General features: G+C 40.3%; 3 protein-coding genes across 4 annotated transcripts; 2 read left to right on the top strand and 1 right to left on the bottom strand.

The window, feature by feature from the left end:
* Positions 1 to 888: 888 nt before the first annotated feature.
* On the bottom strand, positions 889 to 5,332 carry bysl (bystin-like). The gene is made up of 7 exons (XM_077572581.1): positions 4,912 to 5,332; positions 4,237 to 4,396; positions 4,012 to 4,150; positions 3,715 to 3,848; positions 3,469 to 3,629; positions 2,032 to 2,134; positions 889 to 1,541 (listed from the first exon to the last, which is right to left on the bottom strand). Exons 1-7 carry the CDS (start codon positions 5,168 to 5,170, stop codon positions 1,187 to 1,189), a joined length of 1,311 nt encoding a protein of 436 aa, XP_077428707.1. The 5' UTR covers positions 5,171 to 5,332; the 3' UTR covers positions 889 to 1,186.
* A 137-nt stretch (positions 5,333 to 5,469) lies between these two features.
* med20 (mediator complex subunit 20) lies at positions 5,470 to 7,518 on the top strand. Its single transcript, XM_077572582.1, has 4 exons — positions 5,470 to 5,580; positions 6,188 to 6,333; positions 6,747 to 7,000; positions 7,085 to 7,518. Exons 1-4 carry the CDS (start codon positions 5,567 to 5,569, stop codon positions 7,304 to 7,306), a joined length of 636 nt encoding a protein of 211 aa, XP_077428708.1. The 5' UTR covers positions 5,470 to 5,566; the 3' UTR covers positions 7,307 to 7,518.
* Positions 7,519 to 9,209: 1,691 nt separating this feature from the next.
* usp49 (ubiquitin specific peptidase 49) lies at positions 9,210 to 21,485 on the top strand. Of its 2 annotated transcripts, none has more exons than XM_077572578.1 (7): positions 9,210 to 9,397; positions 10,862 to 10,976; positions 14,184 to 15,626; positions 17,563 to 17,764; positions 17,861 to 17,969; positions 19,175 to 19,380; positions 19,458 to 21,485. In XM_077572578.1, the coding sequence occupies exons 3-7, from the start codon at positions 14,253 to 14,255 to the stop codon at positions 19,559 to 19,561; spliced, it is 1,995 nt and encodes a 664-aa protein (XP_077428704.1). In that variant the 5' UTR covers positions 9,210 to 9,397; positions 10,862 to 10,976; positions 14,184 to 14,252; the 3' UTR covers positions 19,562 to 21,485. The 2 variants fall into 2 exon arrangements, with proteins under 2 accessions (XP_077428704.1, XP_077428705.1); XM_077572579.1 differs by lacking the exon at positions 9,210 to 9,397 and adding an exon at positions 9,434 to 9,735.
* Positions 21,486 to 21,917: the final 432 nt, after the last annotated feature.

A 21,917-nucleotide genomic window follows, 5' to 3' on the forward strand; every position in this document is an offset into this window, starting at 1 on the left:
AATGTAATCACTCTTGATTATTGGGGTATTTGCCAGAGCAATTATATAACTCCTGGGAATCGTTTTAAATTGTGAGAAAATATAAAATGTGTCATTAAAAACTGAGGTCATTAGATAGAGCGAGAATTTTCGGAATTGCCATAAGGCCAATTTAGCTTAGCTTAGTTTAGCTGCTAGCGTGTGAGTTTCCTTCGCTATTATCGCAGTAAATACTGGAACAACTCTTCTTTTTTTTATATTGTCTTTAAAACTCGCGAGGCAAGTGAAAATAAATAAAAATAGAGACAGTGTCTTATTGAGTGGACTCATTCCGAACTGGAAAAACTCACCGTGCTAACCACCACCGTTGACATTTTAGCATGTAACGTTAGCATTCAAATCCTGCTGAGTGGCCAAATTTAGCAAAAAATAAATAAGTCTGTTCCAGACTGAAACTATTGCAAATAGTGCATTTTAAACCAATGTATGCACGTCATTGATTTTTTAAATTAATTTTATTACCATTATTTAGCCAGGAAAATCCCATTGAGATCAACAGATCTTTTTTTCAAGGGAGTCCTGGCCCTTAGGCTATGATGGTGATTATTAGCTATTAAAAGAAATAAATGTGTTTGAGATACAAAATCTATTTAAAGGAAAACAGTGTAAAATATGAAGAAAGCAAGTCAGTTAATGTTTTGCTGAAGATGGTTATGTGCCCAGGAACTGGCTGCCTACTAGTCCAGGGTGTACCCTGCCTCTTGTCCAAAGTCACCCGCATCCACAATGAGGACAAGCATGATCAAAAATGGATGACTGTCTCAATTGCACCAAATACACTCACCACATGGGTATAGTTTTATCTTTAAAAATGGTTAAGGAGAGAAATAAGGTGAGCTCCATTCCTAATTTTAAGGACTCAGTTTGCTTTTAATACAAATTGCTTTTAATTGTAGTCATGAGCAAAAACACATACTGCTTTACAACATGTCTGCGCAGACACTGCAAATGTGGAGAAAAGCGTCCGTGGTTGACGACATACATTTGCACTGATGTGCTTCTTAAATATCAAACAGTCCAAGCTGAAACACTGCCTGAAGCACTGGGGTCAACTGATTTTCATGGGGGAATTTTTTTTATTTTTTACACAATCCCTAAACCACAACGTTTTCATTCAGAATAAAAGAACTCCTGAAACAAACAATTCTCAGTCCATATCAATCGTAGCGGGGATCCCAATTTCGATATCCCGTGACTCCGAATTCTGAAGTTCTCTGCGAATCTCTGCCGAGATCTGAGGATGGGTTTGTATCTTGAGCAGTTCCAGCAGCGCCGTCTTCTGTTCGGAGGCCAGGTCGGGCTTGTAGCGCTGCGCTAGCGTGAGTAAGCTCTGATGCCAGAGCACAGGAAGCACTCGATGTTCGCTACGGAAAGACAGGAAGTGAGCCACCAAGGCATCTAGCACACGGAAAGGCAGGGCGTATTTCTTGTCGAGCAACAGACGCAGGAAAATGCTGTTGGCACCGTTGTACTCCATCTCTGCCAATTTGAGCATCGTGGCGCTGAAAGGTAAAAAAAAAAAAAAAAGAAAGAAAAAGAGTATATTATACAATCTTGTATCACATTCTAACTGACCCCACCTAGTGCAATGTGCTCATTTCGAAATTAAAACATTACAGTGGTACTGCTAAGTAAAATGCACCTGAAGTTATTGTTAAGAGCCATTTTATTAAAGACACCTGGGAACTGTTTTAATTAAAAATATATATATATTTGTTAAGGGTGGGTAAACAATTTATCATTTTATAACATAACGGTGGTCCGATGGCCAGTATGGTACAGAATTGCCTTCATCACCACAACGACCCAGCAGAAACAGAAACACTAAAAACGACAACATTTTCACCTTTAAAGCTATTTTAATTCATTCTAGGTTCATTCTCGTCAACAGAAGTGAGGATTGCGTAATACTGTGTCATGTGATACCATAGCTGACACAGTAGAAGGACATTTATGGACCAAACAACAGCATTTGTCTCAAGGGATGCTTACCTGGAGTGGAGCACAGGAATAGAACACTTGGTGAGGATGCTTCCGATGATGATTGCCTCTCTGAGAGTGCAAGTCCCAGATTCACACAGAGGTAAGAGTATACCTGTGAGACAAAAGAAAAGATTTAAATACACTTTCTAAAGTTTTCGTGCAGTGTATCTCTACGACAAAAAAAAATGTTGCATCAACCACATTAATTCACATTTGTTTGGTTTGAGTGAGTACAGATTTGACTCTAAAGGCATTATACGGTATTTTAATAAGTCATATGATTGACATACATTCCTGAAATGTGACTTTCATTATGTGAGTAATGTGTTTTTTTTAAAGGTTATAAAATGATAAGTACATATCTTGTATACAATGGCAATAAATTCCAACGGCTGGGTCAACGTCCACGTAAAATAGCATGGTTCCAATTTGTACAGTGTGGATAAGGTTATAGAACTCAGGGCAAATAGATAGGGGGTCATGCCATGATTAATACTTAATGTTTTTTTTCACATGGTTAACATGACACATCTGTCCTCATTTTATATAGAGATTGATTTTGCATAGTTAGTGTAGTTATGAAAGACGACTGTATTCTGGGGCTGTTTACATTAAATTACTAAAATTGAAACACATGGACTATTGAATGTAATTGAGTCAAAGTATTAATATCATAAATTTTTGCATACAATTAAAACCAATGTAAAATATATTTTGCATTCATTTCTGCATGTATAAATTTCTTCAACATAATAAAAATTAATAACTTACCAGCAAGTGTGTTTATGAGTACCTATTGTTAGTTATTTTTAGTAACTATCTTTCCATGACTGAAATATTCAATTGAAGCTTATTAATCAGTAAATGTTGTTGTTTTTAATGCAACACTACCACCTAGTGGCCATATTACACAATGGCGCTTCCAAAATGTGGGTCACAGTGAAAAATCCCAAATATTAAATTATGGCATAACCTGTGATATTAACAATTGGTGACAGTTATTTTTTGGGTTGAACGACAGTGGTAATATTAAAGGAACTTCGTTTGTAATATGTATTTTTTCCAACAACTTTTAAAACATAGAGAATGATGTAAATGAACAAAAATAGTTTTTAAAAAATAACATACATGTTTTTACTCAATTACAATAAAATACATATACGCAATGATCACTACAGTAGCTACAGCTGTCCAAAAACCAGCCTTTAAAAGAGGCTTAATTTTGATTGAAACTTTCAGAGTGATTAATTTAACATGTTTATTATCATGACTAAATCAGGCTGGACGCAGACTTATTAATACTAATGTTTTAGTAACATCACTTAGCTAGACAAAATAATAAAGAAATAACCACAATAATAAACATTAAATGAATATCTCTCTGACAGTGTCAATAAAACTTAGCTTTTTTTTTTTTGGTCATTAGTCTGTCTTCAAACATCTCACCTTTAAACCAGGCCCCGGGTTTGAACAAGGCTTTCTTTAGAGCACTATAAAGATGAAAGTTGAGTCTCTTGTACTCGGCAATATCATCCCGAACTCTGGGCAACAACACCAAGTTGTAAAATCTCTGGGCCATTCGCTCTTTCAGATTGGAGGAGAAGATTCTGCAACCAAAGCAAATAAATGTACCCTAATCTGTCAATTTGTCATTCTGGTCAAATCCTCATTCATGTCACGCAGGGAACTGACCTTGTCGCTTGATACATGGCAGCTGCCGTCCAGCTCTCAGGGTCAGTCAAATAGAGGATCTGCTCCCAGTTTGAAAGCGCTGGTACTATTTTGAAAGCCTTTGGCAACTTTCCACTACGATATTTTGACAGGACCTGAAGCGAAAGAAACGCAAACACACATTTGAATTGTGGTTGGAATCCCCTCAGTCTGCTAAATGCACTTGAATGGGAATAAATTCTAAATTCCTTCATTATTTCTTTTTACTATATTTGTTGGGAAAAGTGTGTGAAAGTGTCTAATTTAAAGACAATTAACCTTATTGACACCTCTGTACACTTCTACTATCCTGGGGTCAAGTTGTTGCATTGGACAGCCAGACACTTCTGACATCACAGTTCCCACTTCTGTCTGTTTTTCTGTTATCTTCTCCATTATAATGTCTGCTAGAGTTCGCCTGAAAGACAAAAAGAAAAGAAAAGACAAATATTTATTTGTGTATGATTATGTCCATCCAAAGTCAAGATTGTGCATAAGCCTTGCCTCATTGGGGGGTTCTTATTCATGAACATCTCAATGGCTTTCTCGTCATCAGGGTCGACCACAACTTCGGGGTCACACACAGCGTTGCCGTCACTCTTACCAATAGTTGCTCCAAGCGCTGGCCATTCCTCATCTGAATCGGCATCCTGAGACGAGGAACCTGAAAAATTATTTCAAGAAGGGAAACAAAAACCATTGTTGGAGATCCTTGAGATACACCTGACAGAACATGCCGGAGTTTGTCAATAACCTAGTCACAATTACAGTAAATATTTCGATGCAAAACACATACAGACTATAAACATGCCAAAACTTGAAGCATTCTGCTTTTTTCTATTGACAACATGTGCTGTGAGAAAACTTTCATTACGGTGAACATGATTTTATTTTGTTTTTTTTTTGCACATTGTCATTAAACAACTTATCAGCTTTATTTACAAACTCAAGGTCCAAACTCCAGACGTAGACAACGTGATACACAATCAAAAGCAAGTAACATACAAATGATCAGATACGGAATCATAAAAATACTAGACGCAACTTTTATAGGGAACTTCAAAACAGTATTTAGTAAAGAGCTTCACACAAGAGGCCTTTGTATTCATTCTACCTTTTTTTTCTTTCTTTTTTATGTATTTCTTGCAGCTAGTCGGGAGATGTAAAGGGCCGTCTTACCGAGAACAGTAACGGGTGCTTTCTTCTCCGGGACCAAGCCATATTCATTCTGGAGTTCCTCTTGTTGAATCCTGGCCTGTTGCAAAATCTTCCTGGACAGACGTTCGTCCACGTAATTGTCTTCGTCCTCAATCCGCTCGTCCCGAAGCTTTATTCGGCCTTTGCTTCGAACCGTGTCGGCCTGTAGCATCTGGTCAACCAGCGTGTCCGACTGTCCTCGATTGTCACCTCCTCCTTTAGATTTTTTCGCTTTCGGCATGGCTGCAGTTTGTTTAGTCTTTAACAATAAAATTCATACACTCGTTCGAGAGTGTTAACTAATGTATAAATCGTCTAAACAGTGTAAACAGAAGTTAGCTAAACACGTGCAAGTGTCTCTCAGAAAGGAAGTAACGTCACCTGACGTCACATCCTTAATACATTTTTGTCTTCTGTCTCGTGGAATTATATAATTCGTATGAAATTAAAAAAAAAAGTATTATAGTCAATATTGTTTTAGTATACATAAGTTTATTTATTTTATTACTTTTATTTTTATTTAATTATTAAACCGGAAGACCGCCAATAAACAATAAGACGAAGAAGAAATCCACCCGGAAGTATTCAACGTGCTACGAACGAACTCGGCATCTGGCGACCAATAATAATAATAATAATGGGGGTAACTTGGTGAGGTTTTATGTTTTTATTGCATCCTTGTGCGGTTGGAATGATCACTTATTAAACATATTGCGTGCTAACACGCCTTTTTTTTTATAAGCATTCTAAATTATCTTTATTCCACAGCATCACTTTGTCCATACACTAACGTTGCTATGCAGTGATTACCAACCTAGTTTATTGAGCCAATGCACCTATTTAACATGAGAAAATGTCACGGTACACGACTAAACAAAAATGGAATACAATATTTTGTTCCATATTGGAATAATCATCAGCTCGTCTCAATTTGCTCACAAAACTCCGGGGTTATCCTTGACACGATGTATTCTGTTGTATGAATAGGATTAGGCGGATACACAAGTTATGTACCTCCTGCCATCTAGTGGGAAAGGATTTAATTGTTCTACTTTCACGATACATCACTGGCATAGATGGATGAAACGCCATGCGTTATTTGTAGTAAACAATATTTTCAGCCAGGTCAAGTGAAACTGGATAATTGTTCATGTTACACCTGATGATCTCTGGTGGCACACAAATGTGTTGTGGCATAGTGGTTGTGAATCACTGACTGATCAGATTTGTTGAGTGTAAACCAATGTTTGTGGCGCAGTGTATGCCAGGTGCCGGTGGCAGAGGGGAAGAGTGTGCAGCAGACTGTGGACATGGTGCACAAGAAACTAGAGCAGCTGGGAGCTGTGAAACAGGGCAGCTTCTGTGTCGACTGTGAGACGTACCATGCGACTGGGACTGTCAGTGGTAATAGTTAACACTGTTATTCCGTTCGTTTAGCTGCACGTTTCAATCCAATATCTTTGTTGTAATATTCATGAAGGGTGCGTTTACTACTTTTTATCTAATTTATCCAATTGGGGGGACTTAATTTTTCAGCGTTGTAACTGCTTTAAGGTTAATAGCTATTAGAAAATTCTGCCTTTAATCATTTAATGAGCATAGAATTTTTGCATTCACAACATTTGTTTTATCATGGCTGTTGTCTACATTGGTAAAAGTATAATTTTCTTCACATGGTTCTACTGCTTTTAGTGTGTGGCATCAGTTACAACTTAGCAAATGTGGTTTGTAGCTCTCTTAAGTCCTAAGAAAAGCAAAATCATCATCATACTGAATATAAAACAGTAGCAATATCAAGTGTTAACTTTGTGTTCCAGGTCAGCCTTCCAAGCTCTTATACGTGATGCACAACTCAGAAACCCCTCTAAGTTGCCTGGCCCTGTTTGAGAATGGGCCCTGCTTGGTAGCAGATGCCAACTTTGACGTTCTCATGGTGAAGCTAAAGAGCCACTTCCAGAATGCCAAGGGCCACAAAGTGGAGTGCCGGGGGTCGCGATACCGCTACTGTGACTTCCTGATCAAAGTTGGCACGGTGACCATGAGCTCAAGTGCCAGAGGAATATCCGTAGAAGTATGCGCACACTGCCAGTGTTAGAAAAAAGAAGGAAAAAAATCCCCCACCTCACTTTTTTGTAACTGTACTCACTCTCTGCAGGTGGAATATTGTCCCTGTGTGGTTCCAGGGGACTGCTGGAATTTAATGAAGGAGTTCATGCAGTCATTCCTGGGCCCCAGCGTCCCAGAGCTGCCATCTGTATTTGCTGCCAAGCCTGAAGGCATTTTTGCACCGGCTGACTGCGTTGACACCATGACACAGTACCTGGAGTTGTTCAACAAGTTGCGTAAACTGCAAATTCAAGGGAGTAATGTGCGTTGAATTTGCCATTACAGCGCCCTCTCCTGGTGTTTTTTTTATACATACCTAATAATAATGTTCATCAATTATGGTCTTGTGGATCAACATGCTATCTTGGCATCTAAGAAAGCCTGGACTTTTATTTTCATTGCTAGAGCCTAAACATCATGTATAAACCCTTTGATTTGTATATCTTGTATTAAAAAAAAGACTGGTGAAGGACAAAATCTAAATTATTTGTGTATTCATCTTTTTACAGTGTTCACGCATAAGACACTAAACAAGATATGTACCATTTACTGTATACTATAGCTGAGCAGCAGCCACGCTCCCATCATGAAACTGCAGCAAAGAAACTGAACTCTCCACCCAACCATTGCTTATGTTGAAGTTTTCTTACAACAGCTACAATACATTTAAGTGAAACGTGGAAAGTCTTCCAAAAACATGTATTTGGATGTTAAAATGTCAATAATGACAAGTTTTGCCTAAAAAGTGTTATATTTGAGTAATGTGTTTGCCATATTCAAGAAAAGTGAGTGATTTTGAAAAGTTTTCATGAGAATAAAATACATTTTCACAACAATTGCAAGTCATGAAGTAATGGCATTACCAAGATTTGATGCTTGGTATTGAGGAGTACTCAAATAAATAAAAAAAAAAGTGGTACATGTGCATCCCTCATTTTACACTTACCCTAAAGATAAACTTTTTAAAGATATCAGGGTGTGTATAGGTCAGGGGGCCTGCAACCTGCGGCTCTGGAAACACACATGGCTCTTGTGTCCCTCTCCTGTAGCTCCTTGTGGATATCTAAAAAAATAGGAGAAATTAATGTATATATTTTAATTTTTCAGATAAAATATTCTTTGAATTAATGATTTAGATTTTTTTTTAAATCCAAATATTCAAAAAAAATGTCAGAGTCCAAATATGTGAATTGTCAGAAAATTAGACAAAAGGTAGACAAAAACAGTTTTGTTTAATACCAAAAAATGTCCCCCCCCCAAAAAAAAAAACAAACAAACAAGAAAAAGAGCAGAAAATACTATATAATGTACACAAAAAGTAAGAAAATTGATTTTTAAAAGACAGAAAAGACTTTCAAAAAGTAACCATAAAATGTCCCAAAACAAAAGAAAGGCAGAGAATTACCATAAAATGTCTTTGGAATTGCTGCCCAAAAAATCTGAAAATGTATTATATTAAAAAAAAAAAAAAGTCAGAAAAGAAAAACCTTCAAAATGTAACTATAAAATGTCCAAAACTAAAAGGAGAAATCCCCCAAATTACCATAAAATGTCCACAAAATCGCCCAAAATATAGGAAATTGGTAGCAAAAAATAGCAATAAAATCTCCCCAAAAATGAAGAAGAGAGGCACAAATTACCACAATACCTCCATACTGTTTTGCTCATCACAATGTTGATAAGGTTATGCGGCTCCAGACAGATTTTTTTTTGTTATTTGGTCTAAAATGGCTCTTTTGACAGTAAAAGTTGCTGACCCCTGGTATAGGTCTACCTGTACCTGAATGGATAGTTAACATTTGCGAAAGAAATGTTTTGGGCTTTTAAAACAAACCCTCTTATGTGTTTTGTTTCTTTGTTTTTAACTGCATGGTGTGTCTGTGTCAAATGGCCTTTTATTGAACTACGAACTAGTACTGATCAAAAAGCATCCAGTCTTCACTGTAATCAATGGTCGTTTGAGGCTTTTTTCCTCATCTAATTATCAGACCCCAGAATGTTGCAGCTTGAATGGAGCAGATCTATAAAAAATAAAAAAAACGTGCCATGAAATGAACACAAGCTTCACCACAGTGGTGACACCGAGGTCAAACTCCTCCTCGCCCAGTTTGGGGTTCCGAGCCTCGGTTATTGTTCCATGTGGCCTCGGTGGGTGGGTAGACGGACGGACGGTCCATCCTGCTGCCTGTTGTTCCGCCACTCGGCCAATGGGAGGCCGGCTGCTACTCAGCCTCGGTCCAATGAGAGCGGCGGGGTCCGGGCTCGCATTGAGAGTTGGGTTGTTCAATCTGAGTGAGGACAACAAGCAGATTTTTTTTTTTAATTCCTCTCTGGTGTGCCGGATGGATGCGTTCTGGCGATGGTAACGTTACCTCCGCTATATTCCCGTTATTACAATGCTTTACTCGTAATTAGCGAACAAAGCGTTGCTGTCCGCTGTGGATGTCAGCGGGGAGTTTGCGCTCGCTTTGCGGCGCAGTGCGTTAGCTAAGCGGTAAAATCTGCGTCGGCGACCGTCAACAGCAGCTAGGTCAACTTCAATTAACACGGAGGCAACGCGAACTACACTTCCACGTTCGAACAACAAACTAGCGACTCTGCGCCTCGCGTTGATCTCCGACAAAGTGCCCCGAGAGACGCCGCCGCTGCCGCGGTCGCCGCCGCTGCAGGCTAGCGGCACCGCGGCGTCCCCTCCGCCAGGTTAGCATGGAGCGAGCGCGAGCTAACTTGGTGGCCGCGTTGCCTCAACAAAGTTGCTGGATGTTCTCGGGAAGAGAGGGAGAGGGGCTCTTCTTCTTCACGCCCCTTTGTTCTGCCTCGCCGCGGAGGTGGAGGCGCTGAGGTAGCCTAGCATGGCGTTTACGAGCCGGCTGGAAGGAACCGCTCGAACAATCGGGATTAAAACAACCACGGCAGACGTGTGGGCAATCAGATAACACGCAATACTGTTATACAGAACGATTAGCAACTGCGGTCCACGTAATCCTTATTTTTTTCTTCTAATGGCATTGTATTATAACGTCAACATATCGGTGTCGAGCTGAACAGATGTGACTAAGTGCTTTAAATACCGACCCAAAAGAACCCTAAGCACATTTCGTGACCAGTCATGAAAATTAAGCTTTCTATTTCCATCTTGTTTGCATGGAAATAACAGCATGAAGTGTTTTTGACTACAATCCGTTCCAAGGTTACCAGAATAGTATATTCAAACATAATCAAAACAATATTTTAAGATGCACAAAAGCATCACCTAGGCTGTTTCGATTATCATTTGTATCACTAAAATATGGAGCCAAAGTATTTGATAGCGTCCAAACTGGGGTGCATCAAGTGGTTTTTATCAGCCTTTGTATAGGAAAGCAATGATCTCATTTGCATCATCCAGTTAACAAAACTATCATAAGGACTGTTAAATGTAATGTTTTAGATTGTTCCTTAAAAAACAAAAATATTTGAAACAAGATTGTTCTTCAGAAATTTTCAGTCATTTTTTTTCCCTCAATTACTGTTCCTCCTTGCTGAAGAAGTCCAAACTGTTCTTTTAAAAAGTTGAATTGCTGTGCACTTTATACAACAGCGCCTCTAATGTGAACCTTGAAGTGGCCACATGATAAGCCGCATGAGTTCCAAATAGTTTCTTCAAATCCAGCTCAAGGCACACAGATTAAACTCAAGATTCCTAGAGAACACAGACACTCCAACAGGAAGCGTGACATGTATTTGACAGCAGGGGGGGGGGCTTGAAAGCAATGCACACCTTTTAACTTTGTGTGCATTTCAAGTTCTATAACGCCTACTCACTTTTGATTTGTATCTACCTCAGAATGTTCCAGTGGGTGCTGCTGACGACAGTGGAGATGGATGATACAGAACGTTGCTGTTCTCTTCAAACTCAGTGATGTTTTGCCTGAAATCTGACCAAGCCAACTATTTGTACCGTAAGAAGATCTTCTGTTTTACTCCATGTACACTTAAAATCCATATTTTTCCCAATTTAAGAGCTTACAAAGAGTTGCAGTGTTCACTAGATGGATAGATATGTGCAATGTGTGAAGTAAAATATTAGTGACACTACAGTGGTATATAATGATACAGTAATGAATTATACGACACTCAATATGTTGTTGATATGACTACAAATTAAGAGGTACTGTATAGAATGTACAGAATGTTAATATGCATAACATTGATTGTACATATGTAAGATGTATAACGGCAACTCAGTGTTCACTGTGGAGCGTTGTTAGTTACATAAATGAATAGTTGATGGTATAAGAGATGATAGTTGTAAATGGTTGTTTCTGGCCGCAAAGCTGAATTAAGCCTGTTGGATAACGAGCTCCTCAGCTGCTTGAGGGTATCACGGAGAGAATGTGAACGATTGTCCATGATGGCGACGTTTGAGCAGCGATTTCTGGCCTTAATTAGTTTGAAACTGGTAGAAGAGCACCAGCATCTTGAAGCATACATTAGTAATAATCTAAACTCAGAAAGTAGGTTGATTAACCTTCTGGTGTCTTCTTGTTATTCCATTCAAGTCGGTTATTTAACTCCGCAATCACTTTTTGACTTGGTCAATTGAAAAGGAGCCTTATGAGCAACTGAGGAAGAATTTTCGATGCAATCATGTCTACAAATATTCACAACAATGGACACCTGATACACCAATTTTACACAGGAAGTACAAGGTAGAACACACAAAAACATGCATGTGGGCTGGGGTGAAAGTTCACCCACTGTGGTATGATGGCATTTTCAGACAGAGAAGAAAATGGTCTCACTCTGTGCTTGCTGCCGGAGCAGCCAGGTAACATTTGCACAATGAGGAAAAGCTGTCCTCGCTCGGGGCCCGCCACAGCCAGTTGGAGTTTGCAGTATTTCTCCGGTGCATCCGCCACCCTAATAAGGATAAGCGGTATAGGAAATTGATGTTTGTAATTGCCTGGTAGTGCAGGCAGAAAAAGATGTCGAGAAAAATCCTGCTCGAGCTGGGCTTTGTCCGCTTTACTGGTTCTCCCTCTCTTAGCAAAGCTGCACATTCAGAAATAGAATTCAATTTAAATTAATTAAGGTGACGGACTAATTTTGTTCGGCGCACTCATTTGTTGCTGTAAGCAGCTCTGCCTCTTCTCGCATGGCGAAGTCATTAACCTGTCGACATCAAGCGCTATTGTAAACATCATTGTGGAGTAGTGAAGTTGATTATTCGGCTAGTCTATACAACCCATATAAGGTCTTTTAACAACAGAAAAATTGGTGACCCCCTTATACAGTTTGTAATTTGACCACATTTTGGGGAAAATGTGCAACTTTAGAGTCGAGACTGGCGGCGGCCATTTTGCCACTAGCTGTCGAGTGTAAATTATATCGCAGTATGCTCAGGGCTCAGGGAACAACCCTTTACGACTCAGCTTGTGAATGTCACATGACCAAACTCAGAAGACAGGTGAGCCACGATTGGTTGAACTGTGATGTCATTTTCAATCGACAGCAAGTGGCAAAATGGCCGCCAACTCAGATGGATACAAACAGGCGGATTTTCCTGGTTAATTCGTAATCCACAAACGCAATAATAATTTCAATTTTTTTCTCTAATATTAACACAGTATACTAATATGCTGCGTAAGTCTTACTACTTGGGGAGCTAATTATTTTTGAGGTGACACTAGGTCAGGGGTCTGCAACCTGTGGCTCTTTAGTCTCTCTCTTGTGGCTCCCTGTGATCTAAAAAAAATAAATAAATAAATGGTGGAAATTATTATTTATTTAGTTTATTTTTGTTTTTTAGATAACATTTTCTTTAAATGAATTCATGATTAAATAACAAAACAAATAAATAAATATTAAAAAATATATATTTGTTAGAAAAAGAGAGACAAAAGGTAGCTGAAAGTTTTTTTTAATTGCCTAAAAATGTCCAAAAAGTGACCACATAATGTCCAAAAAGGAAGAGGAAAAGCAGAAAATTACCATAAAATGTCCATGAAATTGCAGAAGACAAAATGTTCCAAAAGTAACCATTAGAATTACTTATTTTTTTACGTGATACTAGGTCAGGGGTCTGCAACCTGTGGCTCTGGAGCCACATGCGGCTCTTTATTCCCTCTTCTGTGACTCTCTGAGGGTCTCTTAAAATTAGTGGAAATTATTTTTTTTTTCACGTTTATTTTTGGTTTTTAGATAAACTATTCTTTAATTTAAAATCTGAATAAATATGAAAAAAATGTCAGAGTACAATTTTTTAATTTGTTAGAAAAAGAGAGAAGAAAGGTAGATAAAAGTTTTAAAAATTGCCTAAAAATGTGACCATATAATGTCCAAAAATTAAGAGAAAATCAGAAAATTACCATAAAATGTCCATGAAATTGAAAAAAAAAAAAAAGTCAGAGAATTTAATTAAAAAAAAGGCAGAAGACAAGATGTTCAAAAAGCAACCATAAAACGTCCAAAAACAAAGGCTGGCCCCAAAAAAGTTTTTTTTTTTAATAATGGCAGAGGAAGTAATTATAAAATGTCAAGAAGAAATCCCCCAAATTACCATAAAATGACTACAAAAATGTCAATGAAAATTGATAGCACAAAAGGTGGAAAAATAGTCATAAAATGTCCAAAAAAGGAAGAAGAGAGGCAGAAAATTAACATATGTCCATAAAATTGCTAAGAATGTCAGAAATTTGACAGAAAGGCAGAAAAGTCTAAAAATGTATTTAAAAAAAAAAATGAAGTATACAAAATTACTACAACAACAAAAATCCAGCAACGTTTTTTTTCCTTGCCCTCTTGTGGTTCGATTAGGTGATGTTGTTGATATTTGTCAACTGAAGGCATGTGAAGCCCTTTGAGACTCTTGTGTGATTACGGGCTATATAAATAAACTTGACTTGACAAAAGTAAAAACCAAATGAATTGGATGTTGGATATTTTTCTGTTATGGAGCAACTCTAATGAACTCTTAAGCTCTCAGTACATTAAACTAACACACCGTTTTGTTCATCACAATATTCATTTTGCGGCCTCAGTCAGATTTTTAGTGCTTTATTTGGCCTCCAATGGCTCTTTTGACAGTAAAGGTCGCTGAACCCTGTAGTAGGTGTAACAATTTGCCAACCGCTGACCTAATCCAATCGTGTGATTGCAACCTGCAGAATGACTTGCTGCTCAACCAGAGGACGTGCGTCCTACCACTGAGGGGCCCCCCATGTGCATGCGGAGAGATGGATCGCTGTAAGCACGTGGTGCGCCTTCGCCTGGGCCACGACCACTCCGTCCTCAATCCGCAGAAATGGCACTGCGTGGACTGCAGCACCACCGATTCGCTTTGGGCCTGCCTCAAGTGCTCCCACGTGGCGTGCGGACGCTTCATGGAGGAGCACTCGCTCAAACACTTCCAGGAGTCCCAGCACCCGCTGGCTATGGAGGTGCGGGAGCTGGACGTCTTCTGCTTCGCCTGCGGAGACTATGTACTCAATGACAACGCGGAGGGAGACCTCAAGCTCCTCCGAGGGGCGCTCTCCACCGTCCGCAGCCCCGGGACGCGCTCGCTGCGCTCCTCGGCCTGGCGGGCGTACGGCGAGAGCGGGCCGCAGCCTCTCATGCAGCTGGCGTTGCGTCACAGGAGGAAAACCCTCCTGGCCAAGATGCTTCAGAGGTGGACCAGCAGACATCAAGAGCTGCAGACGGAGCGCCAAGAGAAGCTGGAGGAGGCGAGAAGACAGAAGAAGGAGGTGAAAAGGAGGCTGCTGGAAGAGCTGGTCAGCGCCCCCCCCAGAAAGAGCGCTCGGCTTCTCACTCAAGCGCCACGTCCGACCATCATGCTCATTCCTTGTAAGTTTCGAGACCCTCCGGAACGCCTGCCGCCTCCCCCCGCGCCTCCCAAGAAGCCTTCTCTCCTCGCCTTGTCACGGAAGCCCCCGCCCAACGGCAGAGCCGCAAAACTGAGGCGGTACTACTCGGCCCACTCGGCGAGCCGCCGACGGCTCGCCCCGGGGGTCACCGGACTGCGCAACCTGGGGAACACTTGCTACATGAACTCCATCTTGCAAGTGCTGAGTCACCTGCAGAAATTCAGGGAGTGCTTTCTCACTTTGGACCTGTGTGAGACCGAGGAGCTGCTGGCCAAGAGCAACTCGCAGGGGGTGAAGGCGGTGGTCGGCAGCGGGAACACGCCGCTGACTTCATGCCCTCTGGGACGGGTGGGGAATCTGGCGGCGGGGAAAAAGGAAAGCGCCCCGCCCGCCCCGCAGACTGCAGAGTTGGTCCAACCCAAGGAGACCCGTTGCTCCACCCGCCAGCAGATGTCTCTGTGCCATGAGTTGCATACACTTTTCAGGGTCATGTGGTCGGGCCGCTGGTCTTTGGTGTCTCCCTTCGCCATGCTGCATTCCGTGTGGAACCTCATCCCGGCGTTCCGCGGCTACGACCAGCAGGACGCGCAGGAGTTCCTGTGCGAGCTGCTGGACAAGGTGCAGCAGGAGCTGGACACGGAGGCGTCCAAACGCCGGATCGTCATCCCCATCACCAAGAGGAAGCTCTCCAAACAAGTGCTCAAGGTGCTGAACACCATCTTTCACGGCCAGCTACTCAGTCAGGTGAGTGTGGAGGGGCAGGGAGCTTCTTTGGAAAGTCACGTTTGCTAACTTTTTTGCCAGCTTTCCTTTTACTTTGATGGGAAAATGTCATTGGGTCAAGCCAAGATGAAAAAGGGTCTTCCTTTTGAATGTAGGAAAACGGTGTTGCTTGTATTTATTTCAGGCAAAAGGGAGAATCGCATAAAAGGCCAAATTGAAATAAATACACAGTTCCTTATAATCTTTCTATACAACATATCCCCCCCTGACCGCGCTAGTCTAAACACGACATTCTGATTAATATTATTGCATTTGCGGAATACGAATTAAGCAGCAAAATCCACCCCGGGCGGCCATTTTATTTTAAGTCGAGAGTAGGTGGAAAAATGGCCGCCGGGGGTGGATTTTTGCTGCTGAATTTTTATTCCACAAACGCCATATTATTATTTTGCCATGTCATTTTCAGTTGGCAGCACGTAGAAAAATGGCCGCTCCCCCCTCAAAAATCCACCCGTTTTTATCCATCTCGGGCGGCCATTTTGCCATGTCATTTTAAGTCGCGAGTAGGTGGGAAAAATGGCCGCCGGGGGTGGATTTTTGCTGCTGAATTTTTATTCCACAAATGCCATATTATTATTTTGCCATGTCATTTTCAGTTGGCAGCACGTAGAAAAATGGCCGCTCCCCCCTCAAAAATCCACCCGCTTTTATCCATCTCAGGCGGCCATTTTGCCATGTCATTTTCAGTTGACAGCAAGTGGCAAAATGGCCGCCCCCTCAGATGGATAAAAACAGGTGGATTTTGCTGCTTAATTCATATTCCCAAAACGCAATATTATTCAGAATTGGGGACAATTTTTGACCTGACTACCACTTTAAATTGAGCTGGCGTTTTATTTTTTAATGGTACAAATTACGAGCTTCAAAAATAACTATTATGATTTTGATTATTAACAGTTTTGTAGCATAACTATATCTTAATAATTCATTGCTTCTTGTTTTTTTCTTTTTCTTCTGTTGGCCTATTGTTTTAAATATTACTTCCGTAAATGATTATGATTATGAATGTACATCAATGCACTTTTCATAAACATTTTAATCTTAGTTAATTAATTAAATTATTCACTTTAAAAACTGGAAAAAAATGGGCCGATCCACCATTTTTTTATGGGTCAATTTGACTGGCTTGTTTGCATACAAAATGACCCAAGTAAAAGATCTGACCAATATTTATGAGTTCTTTTACACTAAAAGACCAATTTCTTGACTCAAAGTTGGGTAAAATCAACCCAAGTAGAGGATCAGTCCATTTATGACCCATAGTTGGGTTATTTGTGACCCAACTGTTTTCAGAGTGTTGGAAGGCAGTGCACATCACTCTAGTTGGGTCAAAAATAACCCAACTCTGGGTGTAACATTTTTTATTAGTTTTCAGAGTGTTGGAAGTCGGTGCACATCACTCTTAAAAATAATAATAATTGGGTTACTTTTGACCCAATTGTGTTTAGAGTGTATTGTAGTTGGCGGCTGACAAGCATAAAATTCTGTATGAAACTTATTGCATGTCTTTGCGATATGCATATTGCATAGTCCAATATCGCGATATTGATATTTATTTCGGTTATATTATGCAGCCCTAATTTAAACTATAATTTCAGATTTTCCTTGTCAGCATTTTTCTGTCCTCCGATTGGTTGGTCAGAGCAAAACTGTTTGACCAGCAAAACACACGAGTTACAATCTGTACAAATGAATACATTTAATAGTCAGCATCTGTGTGAGTGTGATAAATATTGATTCTTAACTGCCCCAGATAATGGAAGTGGCGTACTCAAGTACCAAATGCTCAGCAACGCCACTGATTGGATCTCAACCGATTGTGCAGAAGTGTCCTGCAATATATCTGGGTTGCATTTCACGGCTAAAAGCAAACTCTCTTACCCGCGCTTGTTTGCAGGTGACGTGTCTGTCCTGCAAGCACAAGTCAAACACAGTGGAGCCATTTTGGGACTTGTCTTTGGAGTTTCCCGAGCGCTACCACAGCGTCAACAAAGGCTCCACCGCCTACCAGCGCAGCTGCACCCTCACCGAAATGCTGTCCAAGTTCACCGAGATGGAAGCGCTCGAAGGCAGCATTTATGCCTGCAACCACTGCAACAGTGAGTGCATTGTGATTATTTTTTTTTGTACTGCTTTGTATTTTTGCCAACCCTCTCATCAGTTTGTCATGATCTCGTTTTCATGTGATTCGTCAGAGAGGAGGAGGAAAACATCCCACAAGCCTTTAGTTCTTTCAGAAGCCCATAAGCAGCTTCTGATCTACCGTTTACCTCAGGTTCTACGGCTGCACCTCAAGCGCTTCAGGCAAGTCCTTTTTGTATTCCACTGTGATGTATTAAACCTTTTAAGAACGCGTATTCTTTCATGTAGATCAATCAGTGACATTTTGACCAATCAGTGGTGAGCTGCAATGATTGACATGTAAGACCGTCCAATGATCTCCCGGGCATTGACATTAGTGACTCTGAGTCTGACTCTGACTCGTATTTAGTCATTTGGGGCCCAAGGTAAACATAACCAACACCCCCCCGTCCCCATCACTTTTGTTCAATTTTTACAAAAGGTGAGTGACATAATTTAGATGTATGTAATTTGTCCTCCTTTTGAAATCGGTTACAATTTTCTGACAGCTTAATTATACTAACAAAAGACAAAAAAATAATAATTTAGCGACACTGGGGAACTCTTTGACAAAAAAAATCTGTTGTTAGATTTTTATGATGATTTAAAACTAAAATGCTAATGCTAATTCCAAAATTGCAGTCAAGTTTTTTTTTCCCCTCCACAGCTTAACCTCCAGATAAGCAAAATTACCACTGATTAGCTGTAGAAAGACTGTAGTAAGAAGAGCTGATTATACGATTGGACTCATCTACAGCTACATGGCAACTTGTATTTGCAGTCACAATTGAGACCATTGAGAGGTGTGTGCTGCTCCCAATATCAATATCTACAAACGAAAGATAGCATAGGCATTAAGAAATAGTAGCCGTATCATCCATTTATTATCTACTTATAATAGTTATAAATAAACATATCTCATTTTATGTCAGTATTTGAATTTTTTTTTATAGAACAAGCATATACTGTATCTGTCGAGTACAGTATTTTATTCATTTATTTATTTACTTTTTGTTAGTTTTTTTACAGAAAATGGCTCTATAGTTAAAAAAAACAAAAAAAACTTGACAGGATAGAGAAAAATTGAGCTACCGGTAAGTTTGGGATTCCACACCCAAAAATGTCCTGACCAACTAAGAAGTGTGAATTTGAGAAAATTCTCCTATTTTCTAAGCTGAATGAAGTGCTTGAAATCCTTCTTGGGAATTATTATCTAAAAAGTGAATTATCGAAACGCTTTCTAATGACAGAGCACATATAGACAAACAACCGTTCACACTCGACGTTCCACATCGATTGACAATTTTGAGTCTTCAATGAACTTCCCCGCGCTACCTTGACTTTGTAAACGGTGACAATAACAAGCCCTATGTTGCGCGGGCGGGCAGGTGGTCGGGGAGGAACCACCGGGAGAAAATCGGCGTCCACGTGGCCTTCGACCAGGTCCTGAACATCAAACCCTACTGCTGCACGGGCTCAGGTCACTCTGTCCACAGAGGGGGCTACACCTACGACCTGTCGGCCGTGGTGATGCATCACGGCAAAGGCTTTGGCTCAGGGCACTACACCGCATACTGCTACAACACCGAAGGAGGTGAGGACGCCGGACAAAAGCGTTTCCGCAGACGCCACGTCGAATCTGGATCTGACTGGCTTTCGTGTGCTCCTCAGGTTTCTGGGTCCACTGCAACGATTCTGAGATGAAGGTTTGCAGTGTGGAGGAAGTTTGCAACACTCAGGCCTACATTCTCTTCTACACCCAGAGGTCTGCTTAGGGACTTCTCGCTGTGAGCCTGAGCTGCGTTTATGAAATCGTTTCGCTCCCAGATGTCACCAAACACTCACTTGATAATAGCAATAGGGGCTGAGGTTTACATGACGACGTTCCCGGCGAACACGGCAATCACCGAATGTGACGTGTTAAAAAAAAATTGGATGCCAACATATTTTAAACAAAACATCAACTGAAAAATGTCCTAACCGGAGTAGCACGAACCTCCGCCAAGGTTTACAGAAACTGAGTGAGAATTTGTGTCCATCCATCACATTTGATTCTGCAACTGGGGGGGAACCATTATTTAGCGAAAAGACTGATTTGATTCAGATTACCAACAAAATGTACAAAGGACTATTAGGGCCACATTCCAGACAAATAATAAAACCATACAATTGTAGAAAGTAAAGTTTCAGTTCTCCTGAAGTTACCCGGGATGGGCTCCAGCTCACCCGTGACCCGAATGAGGACGAGCGCTATTAAAAAATGGTTGAATATACGGCAGGTCTCTAAACATAGACAGCGGCTGCTGGTCTCAAAATGTTGCATTTAGGTCCATGTGGGAATTTTGACATTCACTTGTTAGCACCTCAAATTTGACTTCTTCTTTTTTTGTTAGATTACTACAATTACTTGAGCTTTATTCTGATAACTGGATGTCCCCCCCCCCCCCCTTTTTTTTTTTTTACATTGTTTTTGTCTGCACTCTGGCTCTAATAGTCCTTCATAATAAAATGTAAAATAGTCTTATTTTACAAAGTCACATGACTCAATCCTTTCAAACACTAGTTAACACTCGGCAGAGGTAATTAGCCACCATGTTTCAAAACTCATTTTCTTGTGTCCTCAAAGAAACTTTTTCATAAATGAAGCTACAGGTCAAGTCCGCCTGTGGGACCAGCAGACTGTGCGTGCGGGTTCGATTAGGACCTGCTGAACATCCAGTGGCGTGTTTGCATTTAAGAGTAATAAAAAAGAAAAAAAAAAAAAGCTCATTTGTATTGCGTGTGAGAACTGAGCAGGCACACATACCAGAAACTGTGTTTTAAATTGCACACAGTGCAACACAGGACTTTTTTTTTTTTTTTTTATCCCTAGCGCTGTTTTATTTTGTAGCTTTACGTACGACATGAAAGGGATCAACTCATCCCTAAGTGGACCAGCTTACTTGAAAGAGAAGTCCAGACTGTGTTGCATCTGGTTCTGATTTTTATTTTAGATCATTTTTATTTTGGGGTAAAATGTCACTTTTCCGTCTCCTCTCCATGTACATCCTGATGTCGTTTCCTGGCTTGTGTGTTCTCTCCGCGAGTTCACTTGAGTTCATTCTGTGTTTAGCTGCCATGGAAGGAAACGAAAAGGACACTTGACTGAGAAATGGAGGATTTTTGAAGGGGGGGGGGGGCTCATCTAAGTTGGTCCTAGCTTTGTGATCGTTCATCTTTTTTCTTTTTCTTTTTTGCGCCATGGCAGCTCCCAACCACCATCTATTTTCTTCTTTAAGTCCAATTGTAGACGAGGCCGGCGATGGAAACAAGCCACTGCAGAAGTGATGAATGTTTTTTTTTTCTTTCCAAGAGGCATTTGGGACCTTACGTTTTAGCACCTGAAAGCAATATATTGTAAATCTTAAACCTTGACAGGAATTTAAGATCAAATCAGGAAAATGTTGTTTTTTTTTCTACTCTACTGTTTCTATCAAAGTCTTTAGAATTTGCTAGCTAATTGAGAAGAAACACTTGTGTTTGATACGAGTTAAATCCACACTACATTTGTCAACTCCAAGTCAGAAACAATCTTAATGACGATGAATGTCCGACTGCTTAGAGGTCAGGTGAGTTCTGTTGTGTACTGTAAGAATACATGTCTGCATTGTAATGGTCATATGGGTTTGCCTGACAGTTATTATTAAAAACATCAAGTTATTTCTTGTGTGAATCTGACTCAAAAACCTGAATCGAAATCTCAAAATGATTTTTGCCTCTCACCACTCTGGGAATACCGTCAATATTCAGTACACTCAATGACCACAATACAAAAAAAAAGAGGCTTCCAACTGTTAACTGCCACGCCCAGTTGAGGTTTACTGTCAAACTAAAAAGTTTTACATTGAGCTAGAATCTGCTAGCTTAGTGCTAACACGCAGGCTAGCAAATAACATGTATGTGGCAGTGTTATACGTACGTACGTATGTTTAGCAAACAATACACACAGGCTTATACTATTCATCCTCTGCGAAGAACCTGCTAAAAAGCTTGACCATCTTTATGTACTGTATATGTGTAATATACTAACCCCAGGTGGCTAAGGCGTGATCTGTTTTAATTATTTTTATTTGTCATCACTATATATTTTTA

Source organism: Vanacampus margaritifer, chromosome 8 (genome assembly GCF_051991255.1).
Source record: "Vanacampus margaritifer isolate UIUO_Vmar chromosome 8, RoL_Vmar_1.0, whole genome shotgun sequence".
Classification (NCBI taxonomy): Eukaryota; Metazoa; Chordata; class Actinopteri; order Syngnathiformes; family Syngnathidae; genus Vanacampus; species Vanacampus margaritifer.

What these genes read in the sequence shown, in the direction of transcription:
- bysl (XM_077572581.1), bottom strand. Translation starts at nt 5,170, where the DNA reads ATGCCGAAAGCGAAAAAATCTAAAGGAGGAGGTGACAATCGAGGACAG. An exon ending in AATAAGAACCCCCCAATGAG is followed by an intron (nt 4,151 to 4,236) that starts GCAAGGCTTATG and finishes TTTGTCTTTCAG; the next exon opens with GCGAACTCTAGCAGACATTA. An exon ending in ATTCCTGTGCTCCACTCCAG is followed by an intron (nt 1,542 to 2,031) that starts GTAAGCATCCCT and finishes TTTACCTTTCAG; the next exon opens with CGCCACGATGCTCAAATTGG.
- med20 (XM_077572582.1), top strand. An exon ending in TGCGACTGGGACTGTCAGTG is followed by an intron (nt 6,334 to 6,746) that starts GTAATAGTTAAC and finishes TTTGTGTTCCAG; the next exon opens with GTCAGCCTTCCAAGCTCTTA. An exon ending in CCAGAGGAATATCCGTAGAA is followed by an intron (nt 7,001 to 7,084) that starts GTATGCGCACAC and finishes CACTCTCTGCAG; the next exon opens with GTGGAATATTGTCCCTGTGT.
- usp49 (XM_077572578.1), top strand. Translation starts at nt 14,253, where the DNA reads ATGGATCGCTGTAAGCACGTGGTGCGCCTTCGCCTGGGCCACGACCAC. An exon ending in CTGCACCTCAAGCGCTTCAG is followed by an intron (nt 17,970 to 19,174) that starts GCAAGTCCTTTT and finishes GCGGGCGGGCAG; the next exon opens with GTGGTCGGGGAGGAACCACC. An exon ending in CTGCTACAACACCGAAGGAG is followed by an intron (nt 19,381 to 19,457) that starts GTGAGGACGCCG and finishes TGTGCTCCTCAG; the next exon opens with GTTTCTGGGTCCACTGCAAC.